Genomic DNA, 20,070 nt, shown 5'->3' with positions numbered 1-20,070 from the left:
TGCCAACGTTGATCCAGGCACTTGTCTACTTGACTGCTGGATCAACCTCCTCACTCACCTCCTTGTCTCCAGCCTTTCCCCTCTCCAGTCTATACTAAACTCTACTGCCTGGATCACTTTTCTAAAACATTTTGTGCAAGTCTCCTCACTCCTTAAGAACCTCCGATGGTTGCCCATTCATCTCCTCATCAAGCAGAAGCTCCGGAGAGTCGATTTTATTATTAGTTTTTTATTATTATTAATAGTATTTGTTGAGCACTATATGCCAAGCACTGGGGTAGATGCAAGGTAATCAGGTTGTCCCACGTGGGGCTCACAGTCTTAATCCCCATTTTACAGATAACTGAGGCACAGAGACGTTAAGTGGCTTGCCCAAGGTCACACAGCAGATAAGAGCTGGAGCCGGGATTAGAGAAGCAGTGTGGCTCAGTGGAAAGAGCACGGGTTTGGGAGTTGGAGTTCAAATCCCGGCTCTGCCACTTGTCAGCTGACTGTGGGCAAGTCACTCAACTTCTCTGTGCCTCAGTTACCTCATCTGTAAAATGGGGATTAAAACTGTGAGACTCATATGGGACAACCTGATTACCCTGTATCTACCCCAGTGCTTAGAACAGTGCTCTGCACATAGTAAGCGCTTAACAAATACCATTATTATTATTAGAATCCATGTTCTCTGACTCCCAAGCCCATGCTCTTTCCACTAAGCCACGCTGCTTCTCTTTTTTAGGGCAATCAGCTCTTTCCCTCTCCTGGGGTAGAGAAGCAGCATGGCTCAGTGGAAAGAGCATGGGCTTGGGAGGCAGAGGTCACGGGTTCTAATTCCACTGTGTGACTTTGGGCAAGTCACAACTTCTCTGGGCCTCGGTTACCTCATCTGTAAAATGGAGATTAAGTCTATGAGCCCCATGTAGGACAGGGGCTGTGTCCAACCCGATACGCTTGTATCCACCCCCCAGAGCTTAGTACAGTGTCTGGCACATAGTAAGTGTTTAACAAATACCAAATTATTATTATTCTCGCCTGCCCCACCTATCCCGGAAAGGTCGGAGTAGCGGGGATATGATGGGAAGGACTCTGTTTCCATAAGGGAAAGGGGTTGCTGGAGGGTCCTCCTACGGGGCATCCGTCCACCCCCTTGACTTGACTTCGATCCCACCACACTCCCCGGGGCTGCTCTGACCTCCAGCCATTGGGAGGCCTCTGGGAACCACGGGATACTGCTGCCCACCTCCCTCAACCCCCATGCCCAGGGGCTGAGAGTGGCAGGCTGAGGGCAGAGCTAAGCACTGCCTCTGAGGGAGGAGCTGGGCCAGGCCGGGTTGAGGTTCTGTCAGAGCAGAGGGTCACAGAGGAGTGGGACACCAAGAGCCAGAGTCAATCCAGCAGGGCCCTGGAGGCTGTAAAGAGCAGGTAGGCACATACGCATGCAAACACACGCGCACACATACACACACCCCACCCCCCGGCTATCCCCGGGCCTGGGCAGCTGTTCTCTTCTGCAGCGGAAAGGGGCTGTGGCTCACGTCAGCCTTTCCAACCTCCAAGGGCAGAGCAACCAACCCAGAGATGGGGCGGAGCCGGGGATGGGGTGGGCTGCTGGAAATGCCCCAGCTCAGCCCTCGGCCCACAGAGGGATGAAAGGGCAGATGCGGCTTCCCGTAAATGCTGGCTTTATTGGGAACCGGAGCGAGGCGGGTTCGGAACCGGAGCCGACCCCGACCGAGATCCGGAAAGGGCAGCTGAAAGCAGACTCCACCTTGGCCGGCCGCGCTCGGGCCCCCCCGGCTACCGCCGTGTCGCTTCACGGGCCCCCGAAGCTGGAGTCCCCTCGGCTCTGGGCTCCCCCGTGGGGGGCCGCTGGTTTCCCCCGGTGGAGGGTGCGGGAGAAACTCCTCTGTTGCGGCCGGCGGGGGTGGCCACCCAGACCAGCAGCATGGCCAGCAGGGGCGCGGGGACTGGGTGCCGGGGACCAAGGAAGGGGCGGATGGTGGCGCCGGCCAGGATGAGAGCACCCGCCTGGCTCCTTGCTCGGCAGCCCCATCCCGAGACCGGAAGGGGCCGCGCTAGGTGGCCAGTGGGGACCGGTGGACGTGGGTCAGGGCAGGGAGGAGATGTGAGGCGGCGACAGCAGCCCGCCCAACCCCCCGCCCCAAAGCACTCTGGGGGCAGTGAGGCAAGGGACGGGGGACGTCTCCGGCTCCAGCTCCGCCCATGCAGCCACGGGGTCCCCACAGGCGGGCCCCCGCCGCCTCACGGTCCACCCCTGGGGGCCCACCACGGGGAGCCCGTGGGCCTTCCAAACAAGTGCAGGGCCCGGGTGGGCCCAGGTGGCCGGTCCCGTGTAGCAAGGAGCAGGCTAAGGGTAGACTCCTGACCCTGCAGGCCTGGGGTCGGGGGACGCCCCAGTCCCGCCACCCAGTCCCCGCCACCCATCCCAGGCTCGGGGGGCCGGGGGCGGAGGAGGAGAAGGGCGGGGAAGGGGGTGGGAGGGGAGAGGGGAAGGGCACTGGGGGGTAGGGGGGTGCGGGGCCTGGCCGGACGGCACCCTCAGAAGGCGTCCTTGATGTTCTTCAGCTGGCGGACGGCCAGGTCCACGGGGAGGCTGAAGCGGAGGCCGCTGAGGCGGCTGAGCAGGGCGAGGGCGCCCTCGAAGCCCGTGTGGGCCACGTAGCTCCAGGGCTGGTAGTGGCGCTCGACGAGGGCCCCCGACTTGCAGACCAGGTTGAGCCAGGAGACCAGGCGCTGCTCGTTCAGGGCCAGGCACACCAGGGCCTTGAGCTCCGAGTCGGCCCCGCGCTTGAAGGGGCCGTGCTCCGTCAGCACCAGGTGGACGGCCGCCAACAGGCCCTGCTCGGGGGTCCCTGAGCCGCCCCCGCCCACCGGCAGGGCGAAGGCCTGGGAGAGCTTGCGGGCCGGGGACTCGGCGAAGGCCCGCCCGTCCTTGGCCTCGTAGTACTTGACGAAGAGCTCCCAGGGGTGCATGGCACGTGGGGAGGTGGCCGCCGAGGAGAGCACGGGCAGCAGGCAGGCGATGGGAGCCAGCACCAGGCTCATGCCGGGGGAGGCCGTGGCGGCCCCCAGCCCGTGGGCCAGCAGGTCCCGCACGGCCGCCGTCAGCTCCCTGCGCACGGCCACGGTCAGCTCGTCCTTGCTGGCGGGGGAGAGGTCCGGCAGGCCGCCGGGGGCTTGGCCCGGGGGCGGCGGGGGCCTCAGGGCTAGCTGCCGTACCCTGTCCACGGAGGCCTCCAGCCTGCGCAGCAGCGGCCCGTAGTCCCCGTCCCCGTGGCCGGGTCGCCAGAGCGGGTGGGGGACGTGGCCCGTGGCGCAGCCCAGCTGAGTGACGGCGAACATCTGGAGCACGGCCAGCGCCCGGCGCAGCAGCTGCAACCCCGTCGCTCGCATCTTCCGGGCTTCTTCGGGGGTCACTGCGAGCCGAGACAGAGGGGCTCCCTGTCACGGGGGGCTGGGGGAGGGGGGACGCGTGGGGGGCAGAGGGGCAACGCGCCAGGTGAGGGAACGGTGGCACCCAAGAAGGGCGGGGCTCCCGTCGAGCCAGCGGGCTGCTGAGCGGTGCAGGGGGCGGCCGCACTCACCCTTGGCGTTGCCCGGGCGCGGCCGGGTCCCCGTTCGGGAAGAGGCCCCGGCGGGCACGGGGCCGGTCCCGCACTCACAGCGCCCATCCTCCGTCTGCGAGGGACTCCCAACTGCGTCTACGGTGACAGGCCCCCGGGAGGGGGGTGGAGGGGCCGTTTCTCCTCAGGGCCCCGGACCCCCAGGCCCCAGCCGCAGCCCGGACTGCAGCTCCTTCCCCTCCGGCTGGAGGGCGGCGCTGCTCATCGCAGACCAGTCGACCGCGCGATCACCGTGAGCCAGGCAAGCACGGCCCCCGCCCCCGCCCCTCTCCCACCTGACGTCGGGTCCGCCTGCCTTGGTCCCCCTGGTCTGCCCGCCCGGTCCCTCGTCCCCGGTCCCCAGAGGCGAGCGGTCCCCTCTGGCCCGGGGCGAGGTTCGGGTGGCCCCTGGCTCTGGACGGCTGCCAAACCCTCTTACCTTGGATGAAAGCGATGAACATCTCGAGGTCTCGGATCTGGGTCTTCAGCTGCCCCAGCAGCTGCTCCTTCACACGAGCGGGATTGACCATCTGGGCCACGGCGGCGTCCACGCGCTGCCGCAGCTCCTCCGGAGAGAACACGCCCACGTCCTCACTCAGGTTCACCCCCAACTTCTTGGCCAGCTCATCGATGATCACCTGCATGGGCGGCAATGAGGGAGCTGCCATCCCCCATCCCGGACAAAATCTGGGTCCAAGGAGTGGAGGTCATGGGTCCTCGTCCCTGAGGAATCTGGGAAGACTCGGGAGCTCGCTTCCAAACCAAGTGGCCCCCCGAGGGTCCGGGAAGACTCGGACCCTTGCTCCCAAACCAAGCGGCCCCAGAGGATCGGGACGCGGGGGAGGCCGGGGATGCTTACCCGCTGCCTCTCCAGCACCACGGACTGGGGGAGTGAGTCGTAGCTGCCCTCCTGGTAGGCAAAGGTCTCCAGGTCATCCAGCTGGGTCTTGAGCTGCACGATGAGCTCCCGCTGCCTCTCCCTCTGGACTTCCAAGTGCTGCTGTTTCTCCCGCTCACTCTGGAACAGGCCGGGGAGGAGGAACACCCGCAAGGTGTTTACAAGGAAGAGGGCTGGGCCCGCCAAAGCCCACAGAGGCACCTTTGTCAGAGCCCCGGCCCGACGACCTACTCCCCGCACAATCATCAATCAATTGTATTTATTGAGCAGCACTAACCGTGTGCCGAGCACTATACTAAGTGGTTGGGAAGGTACAGTAACCCATAACGGGCTGGCAGTCTAGAGGAGGAGACAGACATAAAGAAATTAAGGCTACGTGCCTAAGGGCTGTGGGGCTGAGGGAGGGGTGAATAAAGGGCACACATCCAGTGGAAGTAACACAGAAAGGAGTGGGAGAAGAGGAAATGAGGGCTTAGTCAGTGAAGGCCTGTTGGAGGAGATGTGCTTTTAAGAAGATTTTTAAGATAGATAAGAGGGATCATCTGTTCGCTACGAACCAGCAGGGCGTTCTAGGGCAGAAGCGGGATGTGGACAAAAGGTTGTGGCGTGTCAGATGAGAATGAGGTACTGTGAGAAAGTTAGCGTTAAAGGAGTGTAATGTGTGGGCTGGGTTGTAGTAGGACATCAGGGAGGCACGGTAGGAGGGGGCAAGAGGATTGAGTACTTTAAAGGCGATGGTGAGGTGATGCGGAGGTGGCTGGGCAACCACTGGAGGTTCTTGGGGAGTGGAGAAACAGGGACCAAATGTTTTTAGAGAAAACTAAACCGGACAGCAGAACGAAATACGGACAGAAGTGGGGAGCGATGGGGCGGGGGGGGGGGGGGGGGGTTACAGAGGTCGGCAAGGAGGCTGCCGCAGCAGTCGAAGTGGGATGAGATAAGTGCTTGGATTAACACGGTGGCATTATGGACGGAGAGGAAAGGGTGGATTTTAACAATGTTGCGAAGGTTGAACCGACAGAATTTGGTGACAGTTTGACTACGTGGGTTGAATGGGAGAGACGAGTCGAAGATGAATACGGGATTGTGTGACAGGGAGGATGGTGGTGCCATCTACAGTGATGGGAAAGTCAGGAGGAGGACAGGGTTTGGGTGGGAATGAGAAGTATTACTCTACCTGAGAAGTATTACTCTATCAGCCTCCTTGCTGACCTCCCTGTCTGCTGTCTCTCCCCATTTCGGTCCCTACTTCACTCCACTGCCCAGATCGTTTTCCTACAAAACGTTCCGTCCATGTTTCCCCTCTCCTCAAGAACCTCTGGAGGTTACCCATCCACCTCCGCGTCAAACAGAAACTCTTCACCGTCGGCTTTAAAGCAGTCACCTTGCCCCCTCCTACCTCACCTCGCTACTCTTCTACTACAACTCAGCCTGAACACTTTGCTCCTCTCATGTCAACTACTCACTCACTCACCCATTTTGCTGTCCACCACTCACCCGCGTCCTGCCTCTGGCCTGGAATACCCTCCCTCTTCATAGCCAACAGACAATCACTCTCCCCACATTCAAAGTCTTATTGAAGGCACATCTCTACCAAGAGGACTTCCTTGATTAAGCCCTCCTTTCCTCTTTTCCCACTCTGTTCTGTCACAGCACCCGCCCCAGTCCCATTGCACTTAGGTACATATCTGTAATTTATTTATTTAAATTGATGTCTGTCTCTCCTTCTAGACTGTAAGCTCACGGTGGGCAGGGAATGTGTCTGTAATTTAGCTGTGATGTACTCTCCCAATTACTTACTACGGTAAGATCGACTGATTGAGGAATTCTGTTTTTGGACATGTTAAGTTTGAGGTGTCGGTGGGACATCCAAGTAGCAATGTCCCGAAGGTAGGAGGAAATATGATACTGTAGAGGAGAGGGATCGGGGATGAAGAGGTAGATTCGGGAATCATCAGCAGAGAGATGGAACTTGAAGGCTTGGGAGCGAATGAGTTCTCTAAGGGAGCGGGTGCAGATGGAGAACAAAAGGGGATGCAGAACTGAGCCTTTGAGCGTTTAACCTTCTCATTTTCATCTCTCCTGCTGCCCACCTTTTTTTCACGCCCACGTTCCTGCCACAAACTCCCTTCCCCTTCACACCCAGTTGACCGCCGCTCTCCCCTTCTTCAAAATTTCAACTCCTCTAGGGCTCCTTCCCTGATTCATTTCTCATCTCCCCACCTTATGGCCGTTACTTCCACTTCGCCACTTCTGTGCCGCATAAGCACTTGGGCGCTCACCCGCCCCCTACCCCCCACAAACCCCAGGAGCACTTTCTGTCCCTGTCCATTAGCTCCTCCGATCTGAACTTTTTGTTAGTGGATGGACTTCCCCCACTAGACTGTAAAAGCCCTGAAGGGGAGGGATCAGTTCTACGAATTCTATTCCGCCTAAAGTAGTTGGTGCTCAGTGACTCCCTTCAATTGACTGGCTGATGTTTTCTTCTAGCGGACAAAGTTACGGCCAGACCTGGAGGCGGAATCGGCCCCTCCCCCACCGGTGGGAGAACTGTCAGCTCTGGGGAGGGAATGCGGCCAGTTCGCCCTGGCTGAAGGTTGAAGGGGTTGGGCCAAAGTAAAACAAGGCTTTGGGACAGGAAACTGGCAGGGCAGACAATGCCAAATCTATCTGGTCCCGTGAACTCCAAGCTGTTACACTCAAGCACGATGACTTAGGCTGGGAACTCCATATGGGACAGGAACTGTGCCTAATCTTGTATCTACCTCAGCACTTAGTACAATGTTTGGCATATAGTAAGTGCTTAATTCATACCCCAACTATTATTAGTATTATTATAAGTATCGTGGCCTAGCGGAAAGAGCATAAGCCTGGGTTCTGATCGTGGCTCCACCCCTTCTTTGCTGTGTGACCTTGAGTAAGTTCACTTAACTTTTCCATTCCCTCATCTACAGAATGGGGATTCGATACCTGTTCTCTCTCCCATTTAGAACTGTGAGGCCCATGGGGGAGCTTCTATCTACCCCAACGCTTGACACGTGGTAAGCGCTTAACTAATATCACAATTATTATTATTTCTATGGACTTCTCATATGCCAAGCACGGGGGTAGATACAAGACCATCAAATCGGACAGTTCCTGTCCCACATGGGGCTCACAGACTAAGGGGGTCGGAGAACAGGTTTTGAATCCCCATTTTCCAGGTGAGGAAGCTGAAGCACAGAAAAGTTAAGGGGCCTGCCCACAGTCTCACAGCGGGCAAGGGGTAGAGCTGGAATTAGAACTCAGGTCCTCTGACTCCCGTGCCTATTTGCTCTCCACAGGGTCACGCGGCTTCCCTTATTGAACGCTAGTGCGCAGAGCGCCGTGCTAAGTGTTTGACAGGGGATGCCAGCATTGTTTGGCAGGATCCCTGCCCTGGAAATGCTTGAGAGAGGGAGATGGACACAACACAAGGATAGGGTGCAGAATCAATCAGTGGTATTTCCCCAGAGCTTACTGGTATAATTGAAGAAGGTCAAGTGGCTATGTCTCCGAGTCGATGCTCAATTAATCTGGGACGTGTAAACTACGATGTCTGGACGGGGTGATGATCGTGGGGGTTGTGGGTACCCAAGGCTGCCGTGGGGCGAGATATGCTACATTAGGCTGTAAGCTCGTTGTGGGCAGGGAATGCGTCTATTGTTATGTTGTGCCCACCTAGGTGCTTAATACGGTGCTCTGCAGGCAGTAAGCACTCCAACAATAGGACGGAATGAAGGAATGAGCTGGGGGCAGGTGGAGGATAAAGGCGGAGGGCCCGGGAAGCACCTGGACTCCCCCTGGAGTGTCATTCATAATAATAGTAATAATAATGTTGGTATTTGTTAAGCGCTTACTTTGTGCGGAGCACTGTTCTAAGCGCTGGGGTAGATAATAATAATGTTGGCATTTGTTAAGCGCTTACTATGTGCAGAGCACTGTTCTAAGCGCTGGGGGAGATACAGGGTCATCGGGTTGTCCCTCGTGGGGCTCACGGTTTGAATCCCATTTTAGAGAGGAGGGAACTGAGGCCCAGAGAAGTGAAGTGCCTGCCCCACAGTCACCCGGCTGACGAGCGGCGGAGCCGGGATTCGAACCCACGGCCGTAGTTATGGCACGCTGACTGTGCGCGGGGCGCCGTGCCGAGCCTAAGTCCGACGTGAGCGGGCGGGCCGGTCGTTGCCCAAGCGCACCTCCCCAGCGCTCGGCGCAGCGCTCTGCACAGCGTCAGCGCTCGGTGACCACGACCGGAGGGGTTGGGAGGCCCAGGGGGCCGGGCCCCCGCCACTCACCGCGTCCCGGGCGGGCAGGCGGCGCCGGGCCCCGAGGCCGGGGGTCCCGGGGGTCCCGGGGGTCCCGGGGGGGCCGAGGACGTGCGGGCAGCCGCGGAAGGCGAAGTCCTCGAGCTCTCGGAGGAGGCGCTGCTGGTCGTCCGGGGCCCCGCGCACCACCTGGCGCAGGCGGAACTGCACCTGCGCGAAGTGCGAGGCGAGGGCCAGCAGCGCCGAGTCCAGACGCCGCCGCTCCGCGCGCAGCCGCCGCACCGCCCGCTCCGGCGACGACGGCGGCGGGGACCACGACGGCGGGGACCGGCCCGGGCCCGCGCCCGCCTCCGCCCCGGCCTCGGACACCGCCGCGCACGGCGGCCACGACGACGAGTCCTCCTCGTCGTCGTCGTCGTCGTCGTCGTCCTCGTCGTCGTCGTCCTCCTCCTCCTCCTCCTCGCCCGCCGCGGCCGGCTCCGCCGTCGCCTCAGCCGCCGCCATCTTTCCGGAAGCGCCGCACGTCGACCGCGCCCCGCCGCTGCCATGGCAACGGCGGCGGCGCGCGCGCTCCGGGGCCCCTGACGTCGCCGAAGGCGATTGGACGTTGGGCCGCCGTGACGTCACGAGCCCCCCCCTCCGTCATTCAAGCTGTACTGAGCGCTCGGAGTAATCATGGTGACATTTGTTAAGCGCTTACTGTGTGCGAGGCGCTGTTCTAAGCGCTGGGGGACCCAAGGTGATCAGGTTGTCCCACGTGGGGCTCACGGTTTTAATCCCCGTTTTACAGATGAGGGAACCGAGGCCCAGAGAAGTGAAGGGACCTGCCCAAAGTCACACAGCTGGCAAGCGGCGGAGCCGGGATTAGAACCCACGTCCTCTGACTCCCAAGCCCGTGCACTTTGCACCGAGCCACGCCGCTTCTCAGCGAGGAGTGTACAATTGGGCGATGGAGAGAGACCATCCCTCCTGCCCAATAAGGGGCTGCCCTCGCCCCCACCTCCTCGACAGCCCCGGCCATCGCAGCTGCTCCCGCAGAGCCTCTTGTGTCTGGGGAATGTGCTCCAGCGGGGGAGATGCCCGCTTTTGCTCCCGACCGTGGGCCAGTCCTCAGTGGGTGGGGGTCCGTCGCCCGGCCGCAGTCCCTCCCCACCGCCGCCTAATAAGGAGCGACGACTGCGGGGGGCGGGCTGACACTGGACACCGCGGAGCCCGGGCAGCGGCCATGGCGCGGTGAGGGCAACCCGTTATTGGGCGGGGACGGTCTCTCTCTGTTGCCGCATTGCTCGCTCCAAGCGCTCAGTGCAGTGCTCTGCACCTACTAAGCGCCCAAGAAATACGATCGAGTGAACGAATGATGAAGGGGCCGGGGCCCGGCCTGGCTTTTGATGGTGGTGGGCCACCCCGGGCAGGCCCCGGCCCCCTCCCGCTTAGCCCGGCGCCCCGCTTAGCCCTCTGGCGCCCACCCAAAGTCTTCCCCTCTGCCCTATCATCTTGATTCTATTTGTTGCTATTGTTTTTGTCCGTCTGTCTCCCCCGATGAGACTGTAAGCCCGTCACTGGGCAGGGATTGTCTCTATCTGTTGCCGAATTGTACGTTGCAAGCGCTTAGTGCAGTGCTCTGCACATAGTAAGCGCTCAAATACTATCGAATGAATGAATCTCCCTCCTCTCTCCCTATTACTCACCCCCCCCCACCATTCATTCCCCTGTGTCCCCTCAGACAGCACGCCAAGACCCTGTGGTACGACCGGCCCAGATACGTGTTCATGGAGTTCTGCGTGGAGGACAGCGTGGACGCCCGAGTTCTCATCGAAGACTACCGAGTGGTATTCAGGTAATGGGGGCGGGGTCCCTGATTTCACCTCCGCTTTGCCCCGCCACTCGTCCGCACCCCGGCCCCATCCCAACCCCAGGTGAGATTCGGCCCCATCCCCTGCGAGTCGCCCTGCCGCAGGGCTCCGGAGATAGGTGAGGGTGGAGGCTGGGCATTTCCACGGCCGTCCCTCCGCCCACTCCCTGGCGGCCTGGTGTCTCCGAGGACCCGCTGCCTGGGGGTCCTTGTTGTGGGTTTAGCCCGTGCCCATGATGGAAGCCAGGTGGGTTCAGCTCCAAACCTTTGCCCCAACCCCAACTCCACACTCTCTTACTGTGCCTCCAGCTGCAAGACCCCAGACGGTGTGGAACTTTACAACGAAATTCCCCTGTTTGCCAGGGTAAACTCCAAGGTGAGCGGGAGGGGAGGGGTCGGGGGTGCCGGGGGTGCCGGTCCCGCAAGCCGAGGACATGCGGTCAGCCATCCCGCTCTAACCTGCCCCCCTGGACCTCTTCCCCCCGCAGGACTCCCAGGACAAGCGCTCAGGCCGCTCCGTGACCTGCTTCGTGCGGAAGTGGAAGGAGAAAGTTGCCTGGCCACGGCTCACCAAGGAAGACAGCAAGGTGAGGAGGGGGGAGGAGGACCGGGGTTTCCTTCCTCTGACCCCTGGGGCGGCCACACGGCGGGTAGGGGGAGGGTCTCCCAAATCCCCTCTCCCAAGCTTCACCGAGACCTCAGGGGCTGTGCCTGTGCCACTGTATGACTGGGGACCCCGAAAGCCGGGGAAGGGAGGAATCACACCCGGGGTGGCTGGGTGTGTGCGTAACCCGTGTCGTTCCCCTTGCCCCCGCCCAGCCTGTGTGGCTGGCTGTGGACTTCGACAACTGGAGAGACTGGGAAGGGGAGGAGGAAGGGGAGCTGGCCCAAGTGGAACACTATGCCGAGGTGAGAGGGGGGCGGTGGGTGGGGTGGGCGTTTGGGGCTCTGTGGGGTGGGGGGATGTCCCAGCCAGCTGACCTGCCGACGGACTGAGCCACCTGTTTCTCATCAGACATTCATTCATTCATTCATTAGTATTTATTGGGCGCTTACTATGTGCAGAGCACTGTACTAAGCGCTTGGAATGTACAATTCGGCAACAGATAGAGACAATCCCTGCTCATTGATAGGCTTACAGTCTAATCGGGGGAGTCAGACACAAACATTAGCAATAAATAGAATCGAGGGGATGTACATCTCATTAACAAAATAGGGTAATAAAAATATATACAAATGAGCGGACGAGCACAGTGCTGAGGGGAGGGGAAGGGAGAGGGGGAGGAGCATGGCCGCCTCTTGCGTTCTCTATCCAACCCTGGTTCTGAGCTAAGCCCTACCCCCACCCCCGGCAAACACCCCTCCTAGGGGTCCCCATAACCTGGCAGGGGGCAAAGTGGCTCGGTCCTGGCCCCGGTGGGGGCATTATGGGTCGCCCCGGGAGGGAAGCCACTCAGACTCCTTCTCTCTGTCCCCCCGGCCCCCATGCAGCTCCTGAAGAAGGTCAGTGCCAAAGGCCCAGCCCCTGCCATGGACGACTTGGACGTAAGTTGAAGTGGTGCCCCGCCGGACTGCTCTGCCCCCTGCCCTATGCCTCTAGTTCATTTTCTGCTAGTTCTCCAGAGTCAACCAATTGTATGGGTGAAGCAGCGTGGTCTAGTGGAAAGAACACAAGCCCGGAAGCCAGAGGACTTGTGTTCTAATCTCCACTCCACCTCTTACCTGCCGTGTGACCTCGGGCGAGTCACTCAGTTTCTCTTTTCCTCAGTTACCTCCTCTGCAAAAGGGGATTCAATACCCGTTCCCCCTCTCTCACTGTGAGCCCCAAATGGGACCTGACGATCTTGTATCTACTCCAGCGTTTAGTACAGCGCTTGACACATAGTGTTTAACCACAATACCACAAGTATTAGTGTACTCTCCCGAGCTTTTAGCGTGGTGCTCTGCAGAATAATAATGTTGGTATTTGTTAAGCGCTAACTATGTGCAGAGCACTCACTGTTCCAAGCGCTGAAATATCGTTGATTGCTAGGGAAGTAGGGAGTTTTTCTTCCGTCCCCCCTCCGGTTCCTCAGTCGGGGTTGGGGTTTTCCATCCTGCCGCATAATCTCCTCCCCCCACCTTCCACCTCCTCACTCCAACAGCCGCTCTTCTCCTTTCCAGGATGACTCCGACGGGGCGGATGCTGCCGCTTCTCCCTGAAGGGGAGACGAAAAGGGGAAGGGGCCGGGGTACCTGTTCAGTTCCAACTCCAAGGCACTCACAGGGCCGGGCGGCCCGGACCAGCCTCGGGGAAGAGCAGCGGCAGCTGGCAGCGGGGTGGGCGGGCGGAGGGGCTACGATGAGCGGCCGCCCAGCTCCCCGGGACCCTCCTCAGGCCTGCCGCAAATGGGGAGGGAGGAGGAGGAAGGGGCGGGGGGACGACAATAAATGAGTCCGCATCCGCGACGCTGTTGGAATTTTATTTTTCGAATCCCAGCGCTGCCACTTGTCAGCTGTGTGACTGTGGGCAAGTCACTTCTCTGGGTCTCAGTTCCCTCATCTGTAAAATGGGGATGAAGACTGTGAGCCCCACGTGGGACAACCTGATTCCCCTGTGTTTACCCCAGCGCTTAGAGCAGTGCTCTGCACATAGTAAGCGCTTAACAAATACCAACATTATTATTATTTTTCGTCCACCTGGAAGGGCAGGAAGGGGGAGTCGGGGGTCCCGCATTTCCTTTCTCCCCCGCTCGGCCCCTTCCCGCCGGGGCCGTGTTGGGCTGGGGCTGCAGCGCCCCCCGGCGGCGGCGGCGGCGGCGGCGGCTGAGAAGGCGTTTGGCGGCGGTTTGGCCCCCGCGGGCCGCCGTCGTCGGGAAGCGTCCGCGTTTTGTGTCCCTCGTCGCTTCCCGTCGGGAGCGGCGGCCGGGACCATGGCGTTCCGGTGTCAGCGGGACAGTTACGCGCGGGAGGTGCGGCCGGGGCCGGGGGGTCGGGGGGTCGGGGGGTCGGGGGGCCGAGGGGCCGAGGGCGGCGGGAGGCTGTCTTCCGCCCCCCCGGCTCCAGCTCCCCTTTCTCCTCCTCCTCCTCCCCTTCTTGTGGGCAGCTGGCCACCACCGTGCTGTCCTGCCTGCCCGCCGAGCAGCAGCTGGAGCGGGGCGGCCGCCCCGAGTCGCTCACCGGCTTCCACGTGCTGCTGGCCGATACGGTGCTCTTCCCCGAGGGCGGCGGACAGGTAGGGGCCACGCCCTTCACCCGGGCTCAGAGCACCGCGCTAGGCGCTGACCCCCGTCCCGGGAAAGAACCCGGGCTTGGGGGGGGGTCAGAGGTCGTGGGTTCTAATCCCGCCTCTAGCGCTTGTCTACCCTGCGGCCTGGGGCAAGTCACTTCACTGGACCTCATCTGGAAAATGGGGATGAAGACCGGGAGCCCCGTGGTGGGACAGCCTGATGCCCTTTGTGCAAATCGTGTACGGTGATTTGTCCGTTCCAAGCGCTCAGTACAGGGCTCTGCACCTAGTAAGCGCTCAATAAGTGAATGAAGCTCCCCCAGCGCTTAGAGCAGTGCTGGGCACATAGTAAGCGCTTAACACGAACCAACATTAAGGGCCGGTCGGGAGACGCGGGGGAAGGGGACGCAGCCAACTGTGAGCCCGTCGTTGGGCGGGGAGCATCTCTGTGGCCAAATTGTCCGTTCTAAGCGCTCAGTACAGTGCTCTGCACACAGTAAGCGCTCAGTAAGTGCCATCGAATGAATGAGTGGACGGCCGCGCATCCCGGCCACGCATCCCGACCCCACGGGCCCGGGGGGACCTCCGGGAGGGAGGCTCCGAGGCGGGCAGGGAAGGCCGGGCCTCGGGCCTCGGGCCTCGTCGTGGGGACGATGGCGGTGATTGCCGGCCGAGCCCCGTTCCCCCCCCCCCCCCACTTCCCCGCAGCCGGACGACCGAGGATTCATCGATGAGGTCCCGGTGCTGAGGGTGATCCGGCGGGGCCCGGACGCCTGCCACTTCGTCCGGACGGCGCTGGAGCCCGGCCGCCCCGTGCACCTGCGGCTGGACTGGCCAAGGAGGTTCGACCACATGCAGCAGCACTCCGGTCAGCCCCCTCCTCCGGATAGAGGGATCCCACCTGCCGTCCGTCAGTCCGTCAGTGCGCCCGGGCCCTCACCCTGGGGCCCCCGGCCCGGCTGGGGGGGCGGAACCCCGGGGTCCAATCTCATTCCCTCCGATGCCGAGCTGGCAGGACTCTGACCACAGGCCACAGAGGTCAGGAGGCCTTGGGGGTGGGGGGTGGGGGGTGGTGCACCTGCCTCCAGCCCAGGGATCCACCCCGGCCAGCCCGACGGAGAAGGGCAGGGACCTAGGTTGAATGGCGACCACGACTAGGCCCTGCCCCAGCCCCCTGCTCAGGGCCACCCCCTGCCCCCTCCCCTCTCCTCCCCCACAGGGCAGCACCTCATCACCGCAGTGGCCGATCTTCTCTTCGGGCTGAAGACCACCTCCTGGTGAGCCGGGGGTCGGGGTGGAGACGCCCGCCGCCGAGCCCCGGGCCTCACCTGCCCACCCTCCCGAAAGCTCACCTCCTCGGTTAATCTCTCCCCCGAGGTCACGACCCCCCCACGGTCCCCTCGGTGCTTTTGCACTCTAAACCACCCACAGCACTTTTGTACGCAGTCATTTACACTGCCTGCTACTGTTTAAGCATTTTGTCTCCTCGGCATCTGTCCTTCCTCTTAGATTATAAGATTGTCTCAAGGGCAGGTCCTGTGTCCCTACTTACAGTGGATCCTCTCTGCTACTTAGTCACAGTAGTAGTAATAGTAATAATGATAGTTATGGTTTTTATCAAGCACTTAGTGACAAGCATCGTACTGAGGGTTGGGGTAGATACAGGGTAACCAGGTTGGCCCACGTGGAGCTCCCAGCCTTCATTTTACAGATGAGGTAACTGAGGCACAGAGAAGTTCAGTGGCCTGCCCAAGGTCACACAGCAGACAAGTGGCAGAGCGGGGATTAGAACCCACATCCTCTGACTCCCAACTGTGTGCTCTTTCCACTAAGCCATGCTGTTTCTATGTAGTAGTTATTAAACTCTCACTGTGTGCAGAACACTGTACCAACAGGGAAGTAGCATGGCTTAGTGGCAAGAGCATGGACCAGGGAGCCAGAGGACCTGGATTCTAATCCCGGCTCCGCCACTTGTCTGCTGTTTGGACTTGGGCAAGTCATTTCACTTCTTTGTGCCTCAGTTCCGTAATCTGAAGTTGGGGATTAAGTCAGTGAGACATGGACCGTGTCAAACCTACCTTGTATAGTAATTATGCTATTTATGAAACACTTACTATGTGCCAAGCACTGTTCTAAACACTGGGGTGGTTACAGGGTAATCAGGTTGTCCCACGTGGGGCTCACAGTCTCAATCCCCATTTTACAGATGAGGTAACTGAGGCACAGGGAACTTAAATGACTTGCCCAGGATCACACAGCAGACAAGTGGCGGAGCCAGGATTAGAACCCATGACCTCTGAATCCCAAGCCCATGCTCTTGCCATTCCGTCCTGCCCAGCACTTAGTACTGTGCCTGACCACCTAATAAGTACTATGAAAAAAAAAAAAAAAGCCAGCCACAAAAACTACCCAAATGAGGATTAGTGCCCTGTACACAGTAAGCGTTCAATAAATAAGATTGATTGAATGAATGAATGATTAGCCAAGGGTCCATGGCCCGCGGGAGATGCACAATCTAGAGAACAAGGACAGTTGAAAGAGCATTAAAAACCAAGGACCAGAACGAATGAGTAGCGTAGGAACAACCCAACCTTGTGGCTAAAGGAGCAGTTGCCTGCATTAATGTCCAGAGCCCTCCAGCCTTAGCCACACCCATTCCACTGAAAGGGTTCTGAAAGTTGACGAGACTTGCTGCCGCGGTGGAGAGAAGGGGACGGGACCCGACGTCGAGAGTTTTGGCATCTGCTGGGGGGTGGTGTCTCGGGTGGCGGGGCTTGCTTAGCACTGTTCTCTGCGCCCAGAAGGCTCTGAGTAAATATTCTTGATTGGTCAACTGATTGATTGATTCTGGGACCTTGGCTGGGCTCCCTGTGTGCTGTTCCCTGGGGAGGGGGGGGTCTCAGATTCTTCTTCCCTGAGGACCCCCACACACACACACATCACCCCAAGGAAAGACTCTGAGGGGTTGGCGGAGCTGAAAAGATGGGACGGGGGACAGCTCCAGGTGGCCCCCTCTATCTGGGCATGGCCTAGAACAGGCTTAGGTCTCCTCCGTTGAGGGAAGGTGGGTGTAGAGCTGCGATGCCCCCGGCTCAACCCGTGCCACCCTCCCCCACCGCAGGGAGCTGGGAAAGCAGCGGAGCGTGATCGAGCTAGATGCTCCCGAGCTGACTCCAGCGCAGGTGGTAGCTATCGAGCAGGAGGTGAACGAGAAGATCCGGGCACGGGTGCCAGTGTCCGTGAAGGAGCTGGAGGCCACCGACCCCGAGGTGGAGAAGGTGTGCAGAGGGCGCGGTCTTGGGGCGCAGGTGGTCCCTGCATTAGAACATCTCCCCGCCCTGCGCCCCGTGGCCGCCCGCCTCCCCCTGAGGCAGCCCCATGTCCACGGGCCAGGTTGGACCGGGACCGTAGCTCTGCCCTGGAGCACGATGGCCGTCGGGTGATCGGCCGATGGTCCCACCTCACCTGCAGGCTCTTTGCTGTCCAGGTGCGGAGCCGGGGTTTGCCAGACGACCACGCGGGGCCGATCCGGGTCGTCAACATTGAGGGGCTGGACTCCAACCTGTGCTGTGGCACCCACGTCTGCAACCTGGCCGAACTGCAGGTGGGATGCGGCAGGGGAGGGCGGGGTGGCACGGCCAGGATGAAGAGGGGTGGGGGCCTTGCCCGAGTGGCTCACCATCTTGTCCCCGCCCCAGGTCATCAAGCTCCTGGGCGTGGAGAAGGGGAAGAAGAACCGCACCAACCTGGTGTTCCTGGCCGGGGGCCGTGTACTGCAGGCCGTGGAGCGGAGCTACGGCCGAGAGCGAGCCCTCACCGGGCGGCTCAAGTATGGACTGGACCCCACCCCGGCATGTTCTGACCCCAGCCCTGTCATCTGCTCCTCCGGGAGCCCCGACTCTAGGTGGCCAGCCCGGTTGGGGGGCCAGGAGTCCCCGGGGCTGCACATGGGCTGGTCTCCCCTAGATGTGGCCCTGAAGAGCATGTGGAGGCTGTGGAGAAGCTGCAGGCTTCAACCAAGCTGCTGCAGAAGGTGAGCAGGACCGTGCATACGGCATCCGTCCACCCCCTCCCTTGGAATACAGCCTGTGGGGCCCTCAGGCCCCTCTGGGGGCTGAGCAAAGGTCAGGTGGGAGCCGGGAGGTGGGGGGTGCCCCACCCATAGCCAGACTTGTCTCCCCTTCAGAACAACCTGTCTCTGCTAAGGGATTTAGCCGTCCTCACCGCCCAGAACTTCAAGAACTCCCCGAATCCCGCCTGCCTCTTCGTCCTGCACAGGTGAGCACCAGGAGGGGCCCGGGGAGAGGGAGCCGATGACCGCAACTCCGACACCGGGCCGACACCGGGCACTGGGCAGCCCCAAGGTTTAAGGGGCTGAACTCTGGGAGCCCGGCTCACACTACCCACAACCTCCTCCACCTCTCCCACCTCCGTGTCGTGGGTTGCTCTCGCAGAAAGGATGGAGACTCCGAGTTTATGAACATTGTTGCCAACGAGATTGGGACTGAGGTGAGTGGGTGTGGGGACGGTTACCAGCCCGGCTGCGAACGTAGTCGTCCCCCTCGTCCCCGCACCACCTCCCCCTCCCGCCACCCGAACCGCCACCCGGAACAAACCTTCAGGCTACTGGAGGTCGCTCCATTCCCCGCCTCTGCCTCTCGGGCAGGCAGCCCCTCCCGCTAGGCTCCCTCAAGTCTCCTTCTGTCAAACCCAAACCCCTTGTGCTCCAGCTGTGACCTTCCCCTCAGCGTGGGCGTGGGAGTGGGGTGAGGAGGGGCGGGTCATGGTGCCGGCTTGTCTCACAGAAGACGCTGCTGTTCCTGACGGTGGGCGATGAGAAAGGAGCCGGCCTGTTCCTCCTGGCTGGGCCCCCTGAGGCTGTGAACACGCTAGGCCCTCGGTGAGTGATATGGGCTCCCCTCACGACTTACCACACTGCCCCGTGCCCGGGTCCCCAGGAAATCATCAGGTCCTACCCCCAGACTTGGACCGGGGGAGGTCTGCCCTCCTGCCCTTTCCAAGGCAGAGTCTCCCTCAACTCCCCCCTGGGGACCGTCCCCTCACCTGGCAGCGGCATGGAACTGTTGCACTTTCTCTCTGGATGGATCCTCTAGATGCGAGGGTTGGGCCCCTCCCCGCGCCCAGACGCCACCGGCCTGTTCTCGCTCCGCAGGGCGGCCGAGCTGCTGCAGGGCCGAGGGGCCGGGAAGCCAGGCCGGTTCCAGGGCAAAGCCACGAAGCTGAGCCAACGGGCAGAGGTGCTGACGCTGCTGCGGGACTTCGTGCACGGCCAGGGGGCCGAGGACTAACTGGGCTCTCCCGGCGCCCCTGCAGCCCCCAGCCACGCCCCACCCCTGCAGCTCCGCTACCTGGGGCCTGGTGCTGAACCAGGTGATGGTCCGGGGGTGGGGGCCGAGGGAAGTGGGGAGCAGTCCCCGTTTTCCTGAACAATAAAGTCTTTACCGCAGAGCTGGGGATCCCGAGCGAGCCTGTGTTGGTGAACCTGTAGGGAGAACTTGCGTGGACAGCCGTGCCCGAGGGCGGGCTGGTCCTGCTCCAATGGGCCGCCCATAGGCCACAGACAGGGCGGGCACAGGAGTGAGGGGGTGTGTGTGTGTAGGTGAGACCATTATGTGCAAGGAGGCAGGAGTCTGTAGCAGGTAGTGTGGTTGTGTGCGTGGACAGCTGGCATTTCCCAGAACGACTGTCCAATGCTCTGCTGCGCATCGATTGCACCCGGTGGAGTGGTCTGGCACGGACAAACTGCTGCATTGTGGTGCCCCGATGGATACGTTCCAGGGTCCCCGGAGGGTAAAGTCCAGGAGGGAGGCGGCAGTGATCACCAGGGGATTCAGCCAGACCTTCAGCTAGGGAGGGCCGGTGGCCAGGGAGGGAGAGAGGAGCGGGAAGCCGGTGGGGGTGGAGGAAGATGGCGCTGGGCCAGAAAGCAGAAAGGCCGAGGCCTTCGGGGAATCGATCGGGATGGGTGGAGAACTTGTGGGGTGCAAGGGTGGGGCCATTTGAAGGGTGCACGTACTTGAAGGAGGGGTGGTGGGGCAGGGGGAGGGGCGGGAAGGGCCGGGAACCTGCAGCCACCACAGCAGCAGGAACACACTACCCAAGTGGAAGCTTTAGCTGCAGCAGTCTGTCTCAACCATCAGTCCCGGGTCCAGGAGCTTCCCAAACACCCCCAACCCTCAGCTGAAGCCCACCTAGTC

General features: G+C 61.0%; 2 protein-coding genes across 4 annotated transcripts; one reads left to right on the top strand and one right to left on the bottom strand.

Moving 5' to 3' along the window:
* Positions 1-1,653: 1,653 nt before the first annotated feature.
* Positions 1,654-9,324, bottom strand: RUNDC1 (RUN domain containing 1). Its single transcript, XM_029074701.2, has 5 exons — positions 8,823-9,324; positions 4,471-4,629; positions 4,051-4,249; positions 3,594-3,710; positions 1,654-3,425 (listed from the first exon to the last, which is right to left on the bottom strand). Exons 1-5 carry the CDS (start codon positions 9,294-9,296, stop codon positions 2,548-2,550), a joined length of 1,827 nt encoding a protein of 608 aa, XP_028930534.1. The 5' UTR covers positions 9,297-9,324; the 3' UTR covers positions 1,654-2,547.
* A 430-nt stretch (positions 9,325-9,754) lies between these two features.
* On the top strand, positions 9,755-19,326 carry LOC100075053 (putative protein PTGES3L). Of its 3 annotated transcripts, XM_039913651.1 has the most exons (17): positions 9,762-10,025; positions 10,516-10,629; positions 10,954-11,020; positions 11,133-11,231; positions 11,464-11,553; positions 12,136-12,189; positions 13,730-13,858; positions 14,561-14,720; positions 15,072-15,129; positions 16,974-17,130; positions 17,340-17,456; positions 17,551-17,681; positions 17,819-17,885; positions 18,039-18,130; positions 18,307-18,361; positions 18,658-18,752; positions 19,026-19,326. In XM_039913651.1, exons 1-17 carry the CDS (start codon positions 9,850-9,852, stop codon positions 19,159-19,161), a joined length of 1,797 nt encoding a protein of 598 aa, XP_039769585.1. In that variant the 5' UTR covers positions 9,762-9,849; the 3' UTR covers positions 19,162-19,326. The 3 variants fall into 3 exon arrangements, with proteins under 3 accessions (XP_028930551.1, XP_039769585.1, XP_028930539.1); XM_029074706.2 differs by lacking the exons at positions 9,762-10,025; positions 10,516-10,629; positions 10,954-11,020; ... (1 more) ...; positions 11,464-11,553; positions 12,136-12,189 and adding an exon at positions 13,497-13,595; XM_029074718.2 differs by lacking the exons at positions 13,730-13,858; positions 14,561-14,720; positions 15,072-15,129; ... (6 more) ...; positions 18,658-18,752; positions 19,026-19,326 and adding an exon at positions 12,808-13,094 and having other exon boundaries at positions 9,755-10,025.
* The last annotated feature ends 744 nt before the right edge of the window (positions 19,327-20,070 follow it).

The sequence above is a fragment of the Ornithorhynchus anatinus genome, chromosome 11 (assembly GCF_004115215.2).
Source record: "Ornithorhynchus anatinus isolate Pmale09 chromosome 11, mOrnAna1.pri.v4, whole genome shotgun sequence".
Classification (NCBI taxonomy): Eukaryota; Metazoa; Chordata; class Mammalia; order Monotremata; family Ornithorhynchidae; genus Ornithorhynchus; species Ornithorhynchus anatinus.
This window is presented reverse-complemented; position numbering and strand designations above follow the sequence as displayed.